This window comes from Glycine max, chromosome 16, assembly GCF_000004515.6.
Source record: "Glycine max cultivar Williams 82 chromosome 16, Glycine_max_v4.0, whole genome shotgun sequence".
NCBI lineage: Eukaryota > Viridiplantae > Streptophyta > Magnoliopsida > Fabales > Fabaceae > Glycine > Glycine max.
This window is the reverse complement of record NC_038252.2, coordinates 13,149,821-13,168,569: the sequence shown is the minus strand read 5'-3', so window position 1 is coordinate 13,168,569 and position 18,749 is coordinate 13,149,821. Positions and strand designations below refer to the sequence as shown.

The 18,749-nt window shown below is 38.5% G+C and overlaps 2 protein-coding genes, 1 long non-coding RNA gene and 1 pseudogene across 3 annotated transcripts; 1 reads left to right on the top strand and 3 right to left on the bottom strand.

Moving 5' to 3' along the window:
- Window positions 1-358: 358 nt before the first annotated feature.
- LOC121173717 (uncharacterized) lies at window positions 359-1,034 on the bottom strand. The gene is made up of 2 exons (XR_005889007.1): window positions 769-1,034; window positions 359-681 (listed from the first exon to the last, which is right to left on the bottom strand). It is a non-coding gene; the product is annotated as an uncharacterized lncRNA (long non-coding RNA).
- Window positions 1,035-2,021: 987 nt separating this feature from the next.
- Window positions 2,022-3,611, bottom strand: LOC121173714 (peroxisomal (S)-2-hydroxy-acid oxidase GLO5). Its single transcript, XM_041010421.1, has 5 exons — window positions 3,095-3,611; window positions 2,911-2,977; window positions 2,763-2,825; window positions 2,270-2,339; window positions 2,022-2,184 (listed from the first exon to the last, which is right to left on the bottom strand). Exons 1-5 carry the CDS (start codon window positions 3,205-3,207, stop codon window positions 2,090-2,092), a joined length of 408 nt encoding a protein of 135 aa, XP_040866355.1. The 5' UTR covers window positions 3,208-3,611; the 3' UTR covers window positions 2,022-2,089.
- A 16-nt stretch (window positions 3,612-3,627) lies between these two features.
- On the top strand, window positions 3,628-4,468 carry LOC106796411 (probable serine/threonine-protein kinase PBL7; annotated as a pseudogene).
- Window positions 4,469-5,998: 1,530 nt separating this feature from the next.
- On the bottom strand, window positions 5,999-8,967 carry LOC100809595 (ninja-family protein AFP2). The gene is made up of 2 exons (XM_003547743.5): window positions 8,283-8,967; window positions 5,999-6,753 (listed from the first exon to the last, which is right to left on the bottom strand). Exons 1-2 carry the CDS (start codon window positions 8,806-8,808, stop codon window positions 6,227-6,229), a joined length of 1,053 nt encoding a protein of 350 aa, XP_003547791.1. The 5' UTR covers window positions 8,809-8,967; the 3' UTR covers window positions 5,999-6,226.
- Between the last annotated feature and the right edge of the window lie 9,782 nt (window positions 8,968-18,749).

Sequence of the window (18,749 nt, the reverse complement as noted above, 5' to 3'; positions counted from 1 at the left end):
ACTTTTTTTGGTGATTTTTACTATGTATATTATATTTTCAGCCAAAAGTTTCACAGGCTATACATAAAAAAAGGTTTTTATAGAATAATTTTTTTTGTCTTTTTTTTCATTGCATGGGCTCAAAGTGGGCTCAAACTAGTGAAACTTAGTTTCAATAGTTAGCTTTTGCAGTAGAGTACTTTGCCTCCGACGCATTCAAACCCCCCTAGTGCCTAATTGGTACCATTCACCTTTAACTTCCTTGATCTACAGTTCTATACTTTATAAAATAAGAAAGGAAGTTTCACTAGTGCCTACAAATTTATGTACCCAAATGTCCATATTACTACTGTTTCCTTCACCAATTTTCATTTGTGCATACAGTAACAAGAAATATGATAGAAGAATACAAGGAGTTAATTATACAATCATGTACATATGCAAAAAGATTTCTACAGAAATATTTGGAACATGCAAGGTAGACCACTCCAGGGTAATCCCAACTTCAATTAAAACCAGGCAATAAATGAAGATCTACTTCACAAAAATATTCTACCAAATAGCACCATCATCTATTCAAAACAAAGAGTGGCTGCAAAAGTGAAAAGCATTCTAAAGAATGCAAAATCATACTTGTGGTGCAACCAACCTTTGAGGAAGAAGTTCTTCATGGCATCTTGCACAGAACTCCCATGATAAGATCTGTGCATAATAACAAGAATTTTAGGAAGTGAATATAAAAAAGATTCAAATAGAAAAAATATTTAACTATAATAAAAATTTTGTAACCTTCAAGTCTTGAGTGAATATGATGTGAAGTTGACCTTCACGAACAACACGAAGTGGCTCATATACACTCTCTTCAAGTCTTGTTTCACGTGGCAAGTCCAGAAACAAAAGTTCATCAATTACTCCACTGCCAAATTTTATTTCATTAAGCCTAGGTAACACTTCATAAGTTGCCTCTGTAAACAAAATGCAGAATGGACATAATATTAGATTATAAGATTTACATTGGAAATTTAAAGAAATAACATGCTAATTATCTAGCTTACAGGTACATCCAATGCAAAAATTGTGCATCTTCCACTATAGCACGACAAGAATCACTCAATTATTTGACTTGCTTATTATTGATCGCATTTAAGCTCAGTTTGTTGAATTTGTTCTGTCTAATTTTCAAGTTTAAAATTAAGAATGTGGTCATTGGTCAGCACTGACTTCATTGGGTACTTAGCAACCAGAAAGTTAAACAAAATGAAATACATATTGGAATTTTACAATGAAACTAAATTCCCATAATAACATATTATAGAATAACAACACAATGGCCACTTTGGTTTGGTTTGATAAAGCAGTTTCTGTTTTCATTTCTTGATTTCAAAAAATGTCATTTTGTTTTCACTTTAGAAATTTGAAAAGGAAATAGTGGAAACAAAAAATCTCCAATTTATAGTTTCTTACACAAATCTTTGGAAACAGGAAACAAAGTGACATTTCTGTAATTATTTATGAGAACAGGAAATGAAGATAAAAAAAAAAGGTTTTCTCAAACCATATAGGACTCAATATTTTAATTTCCAATATACTTACCAAATCCCCTTCCAGATTTAGAACCACATATGTCACACTGTCATGCATCCTGAACAAAGAAATATCAATGCCAATGTATGTACTCATCAAAGATTCAATAGCACTAAGAGATTAAAAAAGCAAACTAGTGTAGACCTAAAATATCAAAGAAAATAAATGCAATAATTTTAGACATAACTCTAGTATATAGGCAATTTTAAGAGTTGTCAACAATTAAATGATAAGCTAATAAAATTAACTAACATTTTGAATGCATAATTAAATATTTAATTATTAGCAAAGATTAAGGCATCCTATTTATGAAGCAAGAAAAACAAGGATAAATGACAAGTGCAAAAACTTACCATAGCTGCTTGGGGGACAACACCAAGTGCATGATGCCCATCATTACTATATAATGACAAGGACCATCATTTCTTTGCACGAGGAGAGTAATATTCAGCCACAAATTTTCTCCAATAGGCAATACTATTATCCTGAGGCAAACAAAACATTCAACAACAGAGTTGTAACTAATCTAGAACATCAGAAATACCCAACACATAAACAAATGTCTAGCTCCGTGATTGGACACTATAATTCCAGTTGCACCACTTTGTACAGCTATCCTTGCTGCCATATTGGAATGAAGGCATTAGTAAAATATTCAAAGAGGGAGAGAACAGATGAAATTGAAAGCAGCTTTGGTTTTTCTTACTGTCCTCAGCAGTCAGCACGCCCTTCACCAGAATTGGCAGTTTGGTGATTGTTTGAAGCCACTTCACATCCTACAAAATGAACAAGGATTATTTAGATGGTGGACTCTATTTAGTGGAATATGTATACATAATAAATGAAGAAACAAAATGTAAACTATGATTTAGTTGAACTTATTACTCGACACTCCTCTGAAGGATGCAGGAATATTAGCTTGCAAGCAAATCATGAATCAAATCAATGAATTGGGAAAATAAAAGTTGTCAACTAATTAGGAATCATCATGAGTATGACTTTTAAAGTAATTATAATACAAGTTAACAACCTTTCAGTTTCACACACGGCAATCTATGATTATATGATAGTGTATAAAATCTTTGTGTTGTCAATGCTTTGTTAAATTGATTTCACTTTAATAAAATCTTTCCTACAACAGGAACATGATAATAACAACAAAGGAAAAATAAAATTCCTTATTTGATTATCTAACATACCTTCCATCTAAGAGTACAATCAATTTGACCGACAACATATGAAGCAAGTCCAGAGTCATCAGCCTGAAAAGATCATGACAAGAATTCAATTAGTGATAAAGAAAAGAAAATTAACCTACGTAAATAATTATGTGATGACTCATCTTACTTTGTCCATCTTTCCAAGGTCTAATCCTTCAAAGTTCTTCAATGTCAAAAATGGTGGCAGTGTGAATTTGTAATAGACATTTTACAACTAATTTTAATTGCAAGGATAAGGCTGAAACTTTAAAGAAAAGCTAATCATATCGATTAAGAAAGTGGTATAACAAGGTTTAAGTGGAGAGTTATGCCTGTTCTTGATATCAGCTTCTTTGCGTCCCAGTCTTAGGGTATCAACAGTAAGGGCAATGGCTTTGAATCTAGCCCTTTCAGCTCTTCTCACAAGTTGAGCAACCACAAACATGCAAATTACTTACATGAAGCCTCTAACAGACTTGCTTGACCATCTAAAGATGCCATGATGAACATCACCCTGGTCTCCCACAACACCTTCCACGAAATAACAATCACCCTTGTGTGAAAGGATTGCTACACATTTGAATCGGAAGTTCTGAACGGGTTCAACTCCAAGTCCAACGCACTGGGTCACAAGCCTGAAGCCACTAATAATTTAATCCTTCAAGTCAACAAACAGTAAAAATTCACAATCACAACAGAGAAAAATGGTTTAGAGTTAGAGAGTTAAACAAATCCGTTGACTGGTCTCCCACAACACCTTCCACGAAATCACAATCACATTTTCCCTTCCGTTTTCTTTCTTTTCTATTCCACTTTCTCTCTCAATTCATTCAATCAATCAATCATCTCTCTAAACCCTCCCCCCATGGAACACGCCTTACAAGCTGTCATCACCTCTATCGGTAGCTTCTTCATGGTCACCCTCCTTCTCACCACTGCCATCCTCCTTTGCTAGCACCATCGCAACTCTACCAAGACCCAAACCCGCTCCTCCCATATCCGAACCCGCCCCACCCCCCACCGTGAAGCCTCCTCATCCCTCTCCATCGTGGACGCCAGTTGGTCCTCCGACCCCAACCTCATCAAGATCTCCTAGGATGAGCTCGCCCGCACCACCGACAACTTCTCCCCTCACCTCATCGTCGGTGATGGCAACTTCGGCCTTGTCTACAAGGCCCACCTCGCCAGTGACGCCACCGTCGCTGTCAAAAAACTCTCCCCTGAAGCCTTCCAAGGCTTCTGCGAGTTCACCGTCAAGATGGAAACCCTAAGTCGCCTCCGCCACCCAAACATCGTCAAAATCCTCAGTTACTAGGCCTCAGGCCCTAAACACCTCCTCGTCTACAAGTTCATCGAAATGGGAAACCTCGACCAGTGGCTCCACGAGCCCGATCTCTCTCTCTCTCTCCCTCCCCCCACTTCCCTGGCCCACACGCGTCAACATCATCCGTGGCGTGGCCCATGGTCTTTCCTACCTCCACGGCCTTGACAAGGAAGAGGAACAGAATGTTGTGGCACTAGAGGAAGTCATCAGACTTTGCGGCAGAGTAGTTGAACTAGAGGGTCTCCACAAAGGTAAGGTTGCGGCCCAACGCCGCTGCGACCTCCGGGATGGAAGCGTAGGGGAGCATTGTCACCAAAACCCTAGGATTGTTGGCGGCGTTGGATGTGATGTGAGAGATAGGAGGGGCCAAGGAAGCGTGTGATTTTTGCGGATGTGGTGGATGATGTGCTAAAAATTAATATTTGTGAGAAATTAAAAAGTAGAATATTAAAAGACGGTCAAAAGGATAAACCCGTCTTTGTAAATTCATATAACTACGACGATCTTTCTCAACACGTCGTTGTAAGCATTCATACTCGTTTTTTAAAACGGTTATTTAATAATCGTTGTTGTATGCAATCATTAAAATTACAGCACTGCCACCGTGTATCCTTCAACAACGTTTCTCAGTAACCGTCGTAGTTACTATGTCGTAAATTGCAATATATGTAATAATGTGAAAAGTCAAAAAAATATTATGACAAATATGTCCTTATGCTGACAATCCACGTTGGCAATCATTTCAATAATGAATTTGTCCCTCCGTGTCATATAGACTATATTATTAATGATGACGGACGAAAGTTAACAGCAAAGTCCCTCCGTGTCACGTATGCTATATTATTAACGGTGACGGGTGAAAGTTAACAACAAAATATATTTGTCTCATTTTTTACACTTTCAAAAACTAAATTTTATATTTTTATCTTTCAGGGATGTATTTGTCAGCAAAATTACACATTTAAAGACAAAAGTGACTATTTATCCATTTTTTAATTAAGTCAATAAACTATTTACCATTTTTAAATAGATCTTAAAGTGTTATTTTAATTTAATTCCTAAACTTCTATTTATTTTGCAATTTTTTAATTGAGTCACTTGACATCGGGAGCCTAATTAAAAGTTTGTTGAAGATTCAGAAACCAAAAAGTAATTAAACCTTTATAATTTAATGAAAATTTATATTTAATAAAAGTAAAACCTCAAATTCCGACTCAAAACAATAGGCTGACTCTATAATCCATTTTCCCATAGTGACACAATAGTATAAGAATAGATACATGTTTGAATGGACAGTACAAACAAGATCATGCAGATGCGTGCATGTTTTAATCGTGTAACTCAACTCACATTAACTTCCTGAGTTTTTTTTAGCAATTTTTTTTAGCAAATTAAATGTGAAACAGAAAATAAAAGCAAAACACGTAAATCATCTGCGCCAGTTTCTCAAGTTTATCAAACCCAGCACAATATATAGGCCGTCCAATACACGAATAAAGATATGAAAATAAAGTTAAATATATTTCTTTTTTAATGAAAGTTCATAATTTTTTTATTTTATCTCTAACAACTTTTTCCTTATTTTTTACCATCAATATCATTTCCCCATGAGGACTAAAAATGTAAAAATAAAAGATAAAGTTTTAACTCTCAAGGCTAATATTAATGATGAAAAAATGAAACTAAAAATAAGAGAAAAAATCATGGGAAAAGTTTGACGGAAAATAAATGAAACTAAGAAAATAAAATTGAAATTTTATGACAACTAAAAACAAAATAATAATAATAATAATAATAATAATAATAATAATAATAATATACAATAGAAGCCAAACCATACTCCAAAACAAGAAAACATCAATTAGAGTAATTGTTAGTTAATGCAGTTAGCTTAGTCAACAAAAAGCTCCTGTTCCTGTAACCAAAATATATACCCTGCCTAAAGACAACATAACATAGACACTTGAATCAAATTCTTCTGCTTCTCTATCTGATAGAGTGCTAGGTTTCAGCTAATAATTATAATTTCCACATCCCATGCGTGATTTCTTACGTCCTTACGTCTAGACGTGTTCACGTCTCAACTATTTCCAAACACGCTAAGTGAGAAAAGGCCTAATTAACACAAAAAAGGGGATGATCACCCAAAGACAGAAGGAATAACTGTGATTTGCCTTAGAGGGTGCGTGGTGTCTGTGCCCCCTGCATGCTGCACAAACTCTGCAGGTGAAAATGTGCTTCCATGGCAAACACAAATAATGCTGACCTCAGATTTTGTGTATCTGTAGAGAAACCCATTAACCGTTCTCCCATTGTCCCCTTTTGTAGACACATAGGGCATTGGAGGGAGCGAATAAGAGGTGTGAGAGAGAGGCTTTGGAGGCTTTCCCATTATTTCAACTTTGGTTAAGTTTTCGTTAGACAAAGGTTTGTTTTCAATTGGCTCGGGTGAATTGGGGTTTGGTTTTGGTCGCGTTTCCTTTGCAATGTGCTTTTTTATCTCTTGGATGGTGGTGTTGCCTTGTTTGGGTCTTATAGGGTGAGATGAAGCGGAAGCACTTTCTTCAGGTTGGGACGTTCCGATGCTTATTTCCTTGGAAGTGTTCAATTGGGCCGGTTCTGCCAAGGAATGAACTGAATGGCTGTGACTGTCTGTGCTACCTCCTTCTGAGAAAAGATAAATTTGGAATATTTGTTAAAAAATATGTCCCGAGGAAGGTGATAATCAAGATTCAAGTTGAGAATTACATATACATAAAAATTTGATTAAAATACACCCACAATTTAAAGTTTTTTACCCTATTATCCTATCATTGATTAGCATACACATCATTTACTCATTGATTAATTACTTTAAAAAGTCATATCTTGACTTTTAATTAATAATGTAAAAAAAATTATCTAATGAAAAATGTTTGGTGGATACCAAACTGATCTACTCAACACCTAGAGACAAAAAGAGAAGAAAAAAAAAGTATGACGTATACGTATAATAGGTGAAGTGAATAGGTGATACAAAGTGTCGATAGAGTATACAGAGGTGTCATTACTTGAATCAAAATTACAAAATCCTTTTTAAGAAATGGCAAATAAGAGAAAAGGCTTCGATAAATATGAAAACCGAAATGTGCCTGATTTGAAAGTAGGACAATATGATGATGGTAATTGGTAAGCAGAATCGACGAATAAAATAGCACGTGATAATGCTTGCTCCACTTTCATATGCTTGGATTCGAATATTTAAGAACATTATAGAACAAACCAAGACACAGGAATGGTGAGCACGTTATAATGTATTCATTAAAAGTTATTTCTTCACGACATTTGCCTTTTAGGATTAATATGAAAAAAATGAACAACTTTATCTCTTTATTTAAATGAATTGATTGACTCAACTTGAATTAATTGGAGTTCAATGTAACTTTTATGCACCGAAGATCTTTGGGAAAAAAAAAATCAAGTAGCCATTATTTGAAAAAGTAATAGTTCAACAAGGAATGGCAGAGAGAGACGCAACATTATTAGGCGATATATGAAACGCTGATACTATTAAAAAATTCAGATAAGGTTGATCTACATTTAACTTAAAGCTGCATGAGACCATAATTCATGAAAAAGTAATAGTTCAACAAGGAATGGCAGAGAGAGACGCAACATTATTAGGCGATATATGAAACGCTGATACTATTAAAAAATTCAGATAAGTTTGATCTACATTTAACTTAAAGCTGCATGAGACCATAATTCATGACCCAGGACAATATACTGTTTAAAATTGAACGACTATTCGATTTAATGTGCTGGGAACCCACATCCTAAAAAATGTCACTCCAAATTCCAAAATCACGCGAGATATAATCAAATTAAATTTCTTCTTTTCTTGATTATGTTCAACCTTTGAAACCATATATGGAAATAAATGAACAAAATAGATATACTTTATAGAACTTTCAAACTGGAATAAGCCAATCAATTTTTTTTTTTATTTCAGATTTTGTACACTAGTATTTTGCATTCAAATAATGGAGTGGTAACAAAAAGAGCTAAAACCTTGAAAAAAAAAGTAAATACCGTAAAATAAATAACAATGAATATTCGGAAGAACGGAAAAGCTAAAAAAACATCGTAAAATTAGCTGATATGAATATATATAATTATATATATAGTAACCATAAATTAAAAAAAAAAAAAATTACCTTCACGAGAAGAGCTTTGATAATCCGAAACCACAGAAGAACTACACCTGGAAGACCCATTAGACTTGGCTTTCCTATCTCCTCCACCGTTAATGCCGTCAACGCCGTCTACTCCACCCACATTCTTTTCCCCTCCGACCCAGCACGGTAACGGAAAGCCGTTATTCAACGGCAAGTACTGCACCGTCGCGAACTGGTGCATGCGATACGGCGTCGTCGTCGCCGCTGTCCACGAGCCACTAACGCCGTTACCGCATTCCGTTTTCTCCCTCTTAAAATCCCGTAATTGCGATTCGGGCTCGGACGGTTCCCTCAAGCGCTCCCTCTTCTTCCTCGCCTCCATTCTCCGAAACGCCTGAATCTCGCGCTTCTCGCGCGGCTCCATCACCACGCGCATTCCATCGCGACTATCCGAATTTGAAACACGCGCTTCGGAATCCGGTGCGGGCTTCTCCACCGTGTATTTCCCGAAACTGCCCCCTATGGACAACGCCAAATCCAGCTCTATCTCTTCGACTTCAACCATCGTTGTTGTTAATGTTAATGTTAACGTTAACGTAGGTAGCTTCGTATCACAGTGGAACGTGATTTATTTGTTTTTCTGATCTCTAAAAAGAACCCACAGAGGGACACGTGGCGCTACCCGAGAAGGCGGGGATGGCGGTTAGCGACACGTAAAAGGGAAGCGTTAACGAAGGTTGCACCGCTAAATCCTTTCTTATCATCGAGGAGCGGAGAATGAAGAATCTGTTTGATCGAAGGTTCGGAGGGAGCCACGTGGCGCCCGATGAGGGGATGGGAGATGAAACACGTGGCGGGTTGTTAGGGGAGGGGAGGGGACACGTGGCGTGAGGGCGAGTGTGGTGGTTTGGGTGTCCCGCGAATCTCGAGGCGCAGGAGAAGAGAGAGAGCGTGGTGCCGCTTTGCGAGGGAGGGACACGTGGCGACTTTTTGAGGGGTTTGAGAAGGCGACACGTGGAAGGTGGCGTTTTTATGGTGATGGTGACTTTACGAGGGTTCTGGGAGGGTGATTGGTGTGTACTTGCGGTGGGACTCGTTTGGGAGAGGGACTCGTGGACGTTTTTAGAGGGAATTTGTTGTTCTTTTCAAGCTATTCCCGTGTTAGTCCTTTAAAATGATATAGTTTAAAAAAAACAGGATGAGAAAAGTAGAAGTAGGATTTGATCTATTTGGTGAAAGGGACACGTGACTATCGTTGGGGGTATCGGGATGATGTGTTTTTTCTTTTTAAAAAAAGATTATAAAGCAATAGAATTTATTTATAAGTTTTAAAATATGTTTAAATTTAAATATTTATTTTTAAATTTAAATATTTATTTTATTACTATTTTCTGCTAGCTATTGTTAAATAACTTTAAAGATTTACGTCGATAAAATCGCTTAATTTAATAGTTAAAAAAGATTATATTGCATTATTGCCAGTCTATTGAAATCTAATATATATAATTTTGAATTAATTATTATAAAAATGAATTATATTAATATAAGAATAGCTTAAAAATTATACAATTAATGTATTTTGAATAAATTATTATTTTATTTTTAAATGTAATAACTTTTACTAAAATATAAATATAATACTTCAAATATATGCAGTTTCGTTAAAATTTACTAGCAAAAATTTAAGGTATTCAGTTTTTATACCATCTTATTCTTATTGGTTTAAAAGAATTTATTAAATTTATCAATAATTAATTTCTACTAGAAAATTTTGTTTATCATTTTTTGACGAGATCTTCTCTCTTAATTATATATATTTTTTTCTATTCACAAATGTTGAAATCGAAAATTTGGTTAAGAAATTCAAATTTAATACTACTCATACTAACACGTGTTAGGAAGGAATCTGTGTTTAATTTTTATAAGATATTAATTTTAAGTAAAAATTCCAGGTATATTTTATTGTTTCAAATTTTATAAGAAACTATAAATTTTATATGATTAATAGATAATTAAATTTTAAACATGTTATCAAGGGATTATTTACGTTTTGAATTAAGAACTATAAATTTTCAATATATAATTATTTACAAATAATTAAGAATAAAAGTTAGTTAATAATTGTCACATTAATATTTTAATAAACATATGTATTTTTTAATTTTAATTATTTAAATATGTAATGGTTTATATTTTTATAGTATTTCTTATCTTTTATGACAGTAACAACATTCATTCCTTGATTATAAAAGCAACGTATATATTAAAATACACTCGCGCCAAGTTGAGTAATGTGATGCCGCGGGAGGGTTGGGGAAGGTGGGACCAGGACAGGGGTAGAGAATTTGATTAAGTTTGTAGATTTCAAAGTTGAAAGAATCAATGATGAGTGAAAAAGTAAAGAAAATAATGCGTGGCGTGGGGCATGCATGAAGGTTACGTGGTGGGTGTTTGGGCTATGTGAAGCAATATATATGGCGAAAGGTGGCAGATCAGTGAGGAGGATATGGCTAGCTGTGACACAGCGCCAGAGTGATTCTAGCTGTCATTCCCGCTTGTGGAGGGAACGTATTTTCAATTCTTACTTTAAGTGCATGATGCTGATGGATGGAGGTTGATTTTGAGGGCAGTCATCGTTACGTTATGAATGATTTTAGCCGTTTTTATTATAAGATTTAATTTAATTTTTAATAAAGTTAACTATTTTGTTAGTTTTCAAACTTATTTCATTTTCACCTTTTAATTATAGGGTCTTCTGCATCAGTTTTGAGACACATGTTACATCGATTTTTCTAGATAGAGTGATAGGCCACTTTCTACATTGAATTATTTTCTTAATTGATATAGAATTTTATCACTTTTATATTGGTTTTTTTCTTAATTAACTGGTTTTAAATATATATAATCTTACATATTTTTAGTTTTGCGTTTCTCTCAATCATTTCAGTTTTAAGTTCTTACACATCGTATATTATAAATTTAAAATTATGATCAATTAAATTATTAATTACAATATCAACAAGATACACAGATTTTTAACATGAAAAATCATTATTAGAAAATACACTTTTAACATCAGTTATTTACGTAATTTTACATTGGTTTTAAAATTGATGTTGAAAGTACCGATGTTGAATGTATTATTGTTAACATCAGTTTTGAAAAACTGATATTAACATAAAAACAATAACATCGATTTTCTAAATACCCGATGTTATATACAAAGAACTACAACAAAATAAGTGTATGCATGATGAACGTTGACATCGATTTTCTATAAAAATCGATGTTAATGTAATATATTAACATCGATTTTTTAGTAAAACCGATGTTAATAGAATATATTAACATCGGTTAAACTAATGTTAATATATTCCATGGGCTCTTGGACCATGAGCGCTTTCTCTTTAGAGGGCAATTCCTCCGGGTGAGGGGAAGCGAACACCCAACCACTGCGGGTTACGCCACTGAGGCCGGTGATGTTGGTTACCTTAGCTGATAGGGAGCCAACTTCGGTTGCAACTCTTTCACTGGATGCGGGAGGGGTATACTTCCACGGCCTTATTACTTTGATATGCAAATGGTGTTGACTTGGGTGCCGTTCGGGGGTATATGGGTGTGGAGCCGGTCCCCTTCCTAGTAAAACATATCATTAGGGCCTTGGGGGTTAGAGGAACCTTCTTCTCTTTTGACTGCATGCAAATTTGTGGTTCTTCCCTCCCTCCTATGGACACTTCAAGCTGCCCGCAATCCATGAGCCACTGAAGCAATTCTTCCACCACGGGACAGGTTTCCATGTCATGCGACTCCCCAAGGTGAAACAAACATTCATCCCTTTCGTCTCCACCTCGGGAGACCATGCACGCCGCTTGCAGTGATTGATAGATGAAGCGTCTAGAAGTAACCACCTCTCCAAACCTTTTTGCCCGCGATGGCCCGTCCTCTTCAACGGCGTTCACGCTAGCCCCTCCATGACTAGCTAGCGGGTTGGTTTTAACATTTGGGCCTTCCTCCTGAAACGCTAGCCAGCCGGCACTAATCAGGTACTGCACTTTATACTTGAACGGGATGCAAGAGTCAATATTGTGTCCGGGAGCTCCACTATGGTACACACACTTGGCACCCGGGTCGTACCACTTGGGGTAGAGTGGCTGGAAGACCTTCCCGGGTATGACCACCACCAAATGATTCTCCAATAATGAAAGCCATAACTCGGAGTATGCCATGGGAATAAGGGAGAAGTTATCTTTCGGGGGCGGGTGTTGTGCATATTTATAGCTTGCGCCAGGGGCTGTATTATTAATTGACCGGGGAGCGGCTGGAGTTGTGCGTTGGGCCGATGCTCTTTCTGCTGCGGGTGGTCCTTTTACTTGAGTCGGGAGAGAATTCTCGGCTCGGATTAAAAAATTTGGGGGATTGGGCTGGTATAAGCTTTGGATATTTTGGGGTGGTTTCATCCACGTCGGGGCGGTGGTGACTGCGTGGGCGTCTCCTTCTCTTTTCCTCGCGCTCACTACTGGGGATCTTCTGTTGTTGTTGGAAGCATATTCGAACTTGCCTTTCCGTAATCCAGATTCAATCCTTTCTCCGGCGAAGACGAGATCCGCAAAGTTAGCTGGCATGTAGCCTATCAGCTTTTCATAGTAGAACGTGGGTAACGTATATACCATAATTGTGATCATCTCCCTTTCCGTCATGGGCGGTACGACTTGGGCTGCGAGATCTCTCCATCTTTGGGCATATTCCTTAATGGACTCATGCTCTTGCTTAGTCATACTCTGAAGCTGGTTCCGATTGGGAGCCATGTCCGTATTGTACTGGTACTGCCTAATGAAGGCAGTTGCCAAGTCCTTCCATGATCGGATCTGGGAAGCTTCCAGATTGGTATACCATGCTACAGCTGCTCCGGCCAAGCTGTCTTGAAAGAAATGGACCAACAATTTCTCGTCCGCAGAATACACCCCCATCTTTCGGCAATACATCCGAAGATGCCCCTTCGGACATGTCGTCCCTTTGTACTTATCAAAGTCCGGTACTTTGAACTTGGGAGGAATGACGATATTGGGCACGATACATAAATCCGCTAAATCCGAGAATGGGTAATTGCCAAGGCCCTCGACTGCTTTTAACCTCTCTTCGAGCGTCTCAATCTTTCCCTTATCTTTCGCGAAGGGAACAGATTCTTTTACGGGTGTGGGTGAGGTTGGGATATGGCGGACTATGTTCGGTTGGGGTAGTTCATGTGGGGACGGATCTTTGAGGTGGAGCAAGGGGCCGAGATGGGTATCTCCTTCCTCATCATCTTGCCCGGGATAGTCGTCATAAGGCGGGAGTTGCCCCTCAAAAGTAGGGGCTTGGCTTAAATCTTCCGGAGTGGCACGAGGAGTGAAGTCCGGAGGCAAGCCATAAGGATAAGCTTGCGGACTATACCTTCGACCAAACACGGCCGTGTTTCTGTCTCGGCCCGGATTTAAAGCGGGTTGCAGCACCGACTCCGCTTCCCTAACCGTACTGGAGGCGGTTTCTGTGGCTTTGTCCTCTATGGTTTTCTGGAGTTTTAACATGACCTCCGAGATGGAAGCCATTTGATCTTTTAAGGCCGATAGATCGGCCTTCATCTGTTCCTGCACGCCCTCTTCATTATCCATTTTTCTGGATCAAGTGTTATAGGGGTGCCTTGGTGTTTTCTTAGTTATGATGAATTTCCTAAAGAAATAAACAAAGGTGAGTATGCCACCAAAACATGAATATGCAAATGAATGATCGGTGCACTTGGATCCACCCAAAGGTTTTTAGGTAACGTAATGAGTCCAGAACTTCTCATTTTATAAAAAGAACAAAGCTTTCATCTAGCCAAGATTATACAAAGGTGTTATAAGAGAACCTAACGATTTCTAATTATGTGGACCATCAAATCTATCATGTGTTGACAGTAATTGATTAGCCCATGAATCTCCTCGGGGGCCGTACACACTTCGGCCATGACTTTCGCTTTAGCTAGTAGACGCGGGAGGTCTTGACTTCCATTCAAGGTCAAGGCGAACCTATCCATCCACATAGTCGCTTCTTGATGCAATGCATCAATCACCCTCCCTCTTGCTTCTTTTTCGGCGTACACTTGTGCAAAATCCTCCACTAGCTTTTGTTCATGGGCCACAGACAGGTTCAACTCTTCCTTGTATTGCCCTATGATAGTTAGCATGCTTTGCTCCGTGGCTTCCAAGTGTTGAGCCAAACTTCTTTTGGACCTCGCGCAAGCAACTAACTCTTCTTTTAAGATCATGCCATGCACCCGTGGCCAATCTCTCTCCTCTCTTCGGAGCTTGAGCTCATTGTTGCTACCCCACAATGCTCCTTGGAATTTCTCTCGACCATATTCCTCCTTGCGGGCCCTTTTGGTTTCTTGTTCAAGGGCTTTTGCAGTGGCCGCGTTCTCCTCTTGTAACTCGGTGCACTCCTTCCGGATGTGTGTAGCAGCTGACTTGAACTTCTCCTTAACGAGTCTTGCCTTCCCTAACTCTAATTTTAGAGCTCGGACTTCTTCATCTTCCTCTGGAGCTTCGAAGTCCTCCTCATCGGTAACTTTCAACTTGGAGAGCCAATCTAACCCCCGCGTGTGAATTCTTAGCCATCCATGATAACCTCCGATGACGCCATTACGGATGCCCCTAAGCTCCTTGTCTTTCCTCAACGGACTTCTCCACACCTTGTGGACTCTTTGTATCGCCTTGAGACTTTGTGCGCCTAGATTCCTCACAAGGAAAGGCGAGAGACTTTCTTCGGTTGGCGCTCCCCTCATGGGGTACCCTAGTTGTCTTATGGCGAGTGCAGGATTATAATTAATACACCCCCTAGTCCCTATCAATGGAATATTAGGGTAGTCCCCACACGAGAAAAGAACTCCTTCCTTGCCTTCCTTCCAACGAGGAAACCAATTGATCGCGCTGCCCCCTATCCCAGCCAAATGTTGGTCCCAATCGACTTTTCCTTTTTCGGCGCATGAGCGATAGCTTTGAAGCGGACACGGGTGTCTCGTGTCTTGTTGGAATAGGTGTGAAATCAACCACACACAGAGAACGGGTAAACAACAGACAATCCGTGCACTGTTTTTCTCACACCTCCGGTCAAAGGTGTCAAACAAATCTGCCAAGATAGCCACCACTGGACTTTCCTTGCTATGGTGATATGCGAGGAAAGCATCAATGGCGGCTAAGTCTACCAAACCGTCGACGTTCGGGAAGAGGACAACCCCAAAAATCAGCAAAGCTAAAATATCTGCAAACGGGCCCCACTTCTCTTGGCTCGCCATATCCCTTGCCTTACCTTCCAAGTATTTCCGAGGCAGGCCCACTACGCCGTTCCGAGTTTGCTTCGTGCGATCCAACTCTTTTGCTGAATCACCAACCACAGCTGCAATCTTGCTCAAGGAAGGAAGAAAGCCGGAGAAAAGATACGGTTTTCTCCCCCCAAGAGGGCATCCTAATATTTCCTCAAACTCTTCAATAGTTGGTACCATTTGGAAGTCCCCAAACGTGAAACACCTCAACGGCTGGTCATAGTATTGGGCGAGGGATATGACAGCTTCCGTAAATACCTCCGCTGCGGCCAAATCTAGAATCTTCCCGTACACTTTGCGGAAGGCTTGCCTTTGGAGAGGTCCCATCAATCGTCCTAATTCTTTGAGGCTAGTGACATCTAGACTTTTAACCTTGACTTGATAAAACCTTTTGCCGTTTTGATTTGTCCCCATCATTTACCTAAAAAAGGGGTGGATCAAGACTCCGACATGAATGATGCGATGCGTATGCATGAAACGGAAAGAAAACAAGAAAAAGGGGTAATTCATACATACGAGACTGTAGAGACCCAATTTTAATGCTACGTTTTGGACATGATGGCGCCTCAACGTAGCATTAAAAAGGTTACGTATTACTTTAAAGAAACCAAACATCACTAGCAAAAACTATAAACCAAAAATGCATGAGAAAGAATGGCACAGGAGCGTGTTTGCTCTTTTCCCCAATTTGGGAACCTATAGGACAATATCTAGGGGTCTCTAATAACTACTTCCCAACAATTTATAACTCACACGGCCATTATCTAGAGGTATCATCACTCAAGATAATAATATTGTGGCGGTATGGAATACCAGCGACAACACATTATAAAGAGAGAAAGCTCTAGACGAGGTTTCACTATTATCAAGCAAGTCGGAGACCTAGCATGATGATAGATTCACCTCCACTCCTTAAATTCCCATGAACCCGGGTATAGGGCCCTTTTTTACTCAAACCCGTGGGTGCTTAGAATGCAGTGTAAAGAATGCGAAATAGACAACAGTTATTTATATTTTACACAGTTCAACAAAATCACACACAAGGTTTCACAAATCCACAATTCCTTAAAATAGGCCTAACTCACAAAAATAGTCCCCAGTGGAGTCGCCAACTGTCGCAACATGCCCTTTCGCGGGCGAGTGAGGGCGAGGCTCACGGGTGCGCTTTCCAAAGGAGGAAAGATGCGTTGAGTCGCCACCAACGTTTATTTGTGGAAAACGTCGGGAAAACCGAAGGAAACCGGTCAAAATGAAAATTCTAAGTTTGGGAGTTGTATTTACGCTTGAGGAAGGTATTAGCACCTCTTACGTTTGTCTCGAAGGACAACAACCTATTTTTTAGAATTGTGGAAATTGTGTTACCTTAACTTTATTTCTTTTTATTTTTTGAGGTCGACAAAAGCGGGGCTTTTGCTCCTACGTACCCTCCTTTGGAGAGGAAATCAGACCTACATAGTTCTTTCTTAAGTGTGAATCAAGAGATTCTTTTTACTTGAAAGGTGATCATTTTAAGGCTTTGGACCTTAAAAATGATCCATTTTACTTGGTAAGAAACTGAAATGATAAATTTTCAAAACCCTATTTTTTGTGGACGAGCTTGACTAGGCGAGTTAATTTTCGCCTTAGTCTCACTTTAGTTTATTAGTCAATTCAATTAAGAATGAGAAATCCCAAAGAGAAAACGTCCGATTGATTTTTCGCTTTATTTTACTAAAAGGTATTTTTTGATTATTATATTATTATTTTACCTCTTTTTTTTATTTCCAACGTGGTTATGGCACGACCGAACGGTCGGAATTCATTTTAACAGAAATTAACGAATACTACAATTCAAATGATCGGTGGAAATTTATTTTATTTTTAGATTAGGCGAGAAATGACTTAAATAAATGGCTTAAGCATGTCAAAAGGGGGTATAAAAAGCGAATGAAAACGAGAATAAAAATACATGAAACAAAATGTGGACCACCACGGGTACATAGAATGAATTGAAAAACTCGGTTTGAAGTACTTACCCGTTGAAGACTGAAGAAAACGAAGAACGAACGATGAATATTTGAAGAACGATCGAGAATCTTCGCGTAATTACTCACGGAAACGTTACGGAAATGTTACGGAAGCGCCTCGGCTTGGATTTTCTTCACGGAAACAATTTTCCTCAGCAAATTTAAGAAAATACGAAATACCAAGAAGGCTAAACCCTTTTCTTCTTCACTCCTCCCCCTATTTATAGCAAAATAGGGGAGGAGCTTGCCGCCCAGCTCGCCCAGGCGAGCAAGGTTGCTTCCTCCAGAAGCAACAACCTTCTGGAGGAAGGATCTGAAGGCCCAAGTGGGCCAGATTGCTATTTGTCCCCCCTTTTTTTACTAAATGCACCCCCCTTCTATTTTTTTGGTAATTCTTTTTTCGTAACATTACGAAACTTTATGAATTTCGTAACGATACTTATTTTCCTTCCGCAAGGTTACGAATCCTTACGGAATATATATTTACTCTTTTTTAGCTTTCGAAGGAGTTACGGAAACTCACGGATTACGCAAAAACACCTCTTTTCGATTTCCGCCACATCACAGAATTTCACGGATTGCGCTAGCCTGCTTCCTTTTGATTTCTGACACGTCTCAGGACTTCATTTATTGTGCAACAAAGGACGCCAAGTATCTCAAAGCGGCTAACCAAAGGTTGCATGTCAACAAGTAATAATCCCCGGACGAAATTAGGGTATGACACCAGACAATTAGGTGTTCCTTGGGCACAATGACCACCATCTGCCAGTGTCCGCTGCAACGGGGATGAATATGGGTTAGTATATTAGTAAACATTAATTAAATTCAGTTATTTTGTGTGACTTACCCATTCAGGTAGGCTCCAAGATAGACATCGCGTTCTGAACTCTGCATCCAACTCTTTATCACTACTAGAAAAATGGCTTTTTAAGACACGTGATTTACGACGGTTATTTGAGGAACCGCTTTAGAAAGGTGGGCGGTGGCATTTTTGTAATTATTGTGTAACAAATTGCATTTTACGACGCACTTTCTAAGGCGGTTATTGAAAACCGCCTTAGAATGTTATGTTTTAAAAAATTTATGCCGGTTTTTATAAAAAAATCGTCGTAATTCTTAAAATAAAAAAGCCAAACTGCTTGCAATTGCTCCTTCTTCGTTCGA

Coding starts and splice junctions, on each gene's coding strand:
- LOC121173714 (XM_041010421.1), bottom strand. CDS start 3,207: ATGTTTGTGGTTGCTCAACTTGTGAGAAGAGCTGAAAGGGCTAGATTC. Junction 2,978..3,094: donor GAAGCTGATATCAAGAACAG/GCATAACTCTCC, acceptor TGTCTATTACAA/ATTCACACTGCCACCATTTT. Junction 2,826..2,910: donor ACCTTGGAAAGATGGACAAA/GTAAGATGAGTC, acceptor TGATCTTTTCAG/GCTGATGACTCTGGACTTGC.
- LOC100809595 (XM_003547743.5), bottom strand. CDS start 8,808: ATGGTTGAAGTCGAAGAGATAGAGCTGGATTTGGCGTTGTCCATAGGG. Junction 6,754..8,282: donor TCAAAGCTCTTCTCGTGAAG/GTAATTTTTTTT, acceptor ATCTTTTCTCAG/AAGGAGGTAGCACAGACAGT.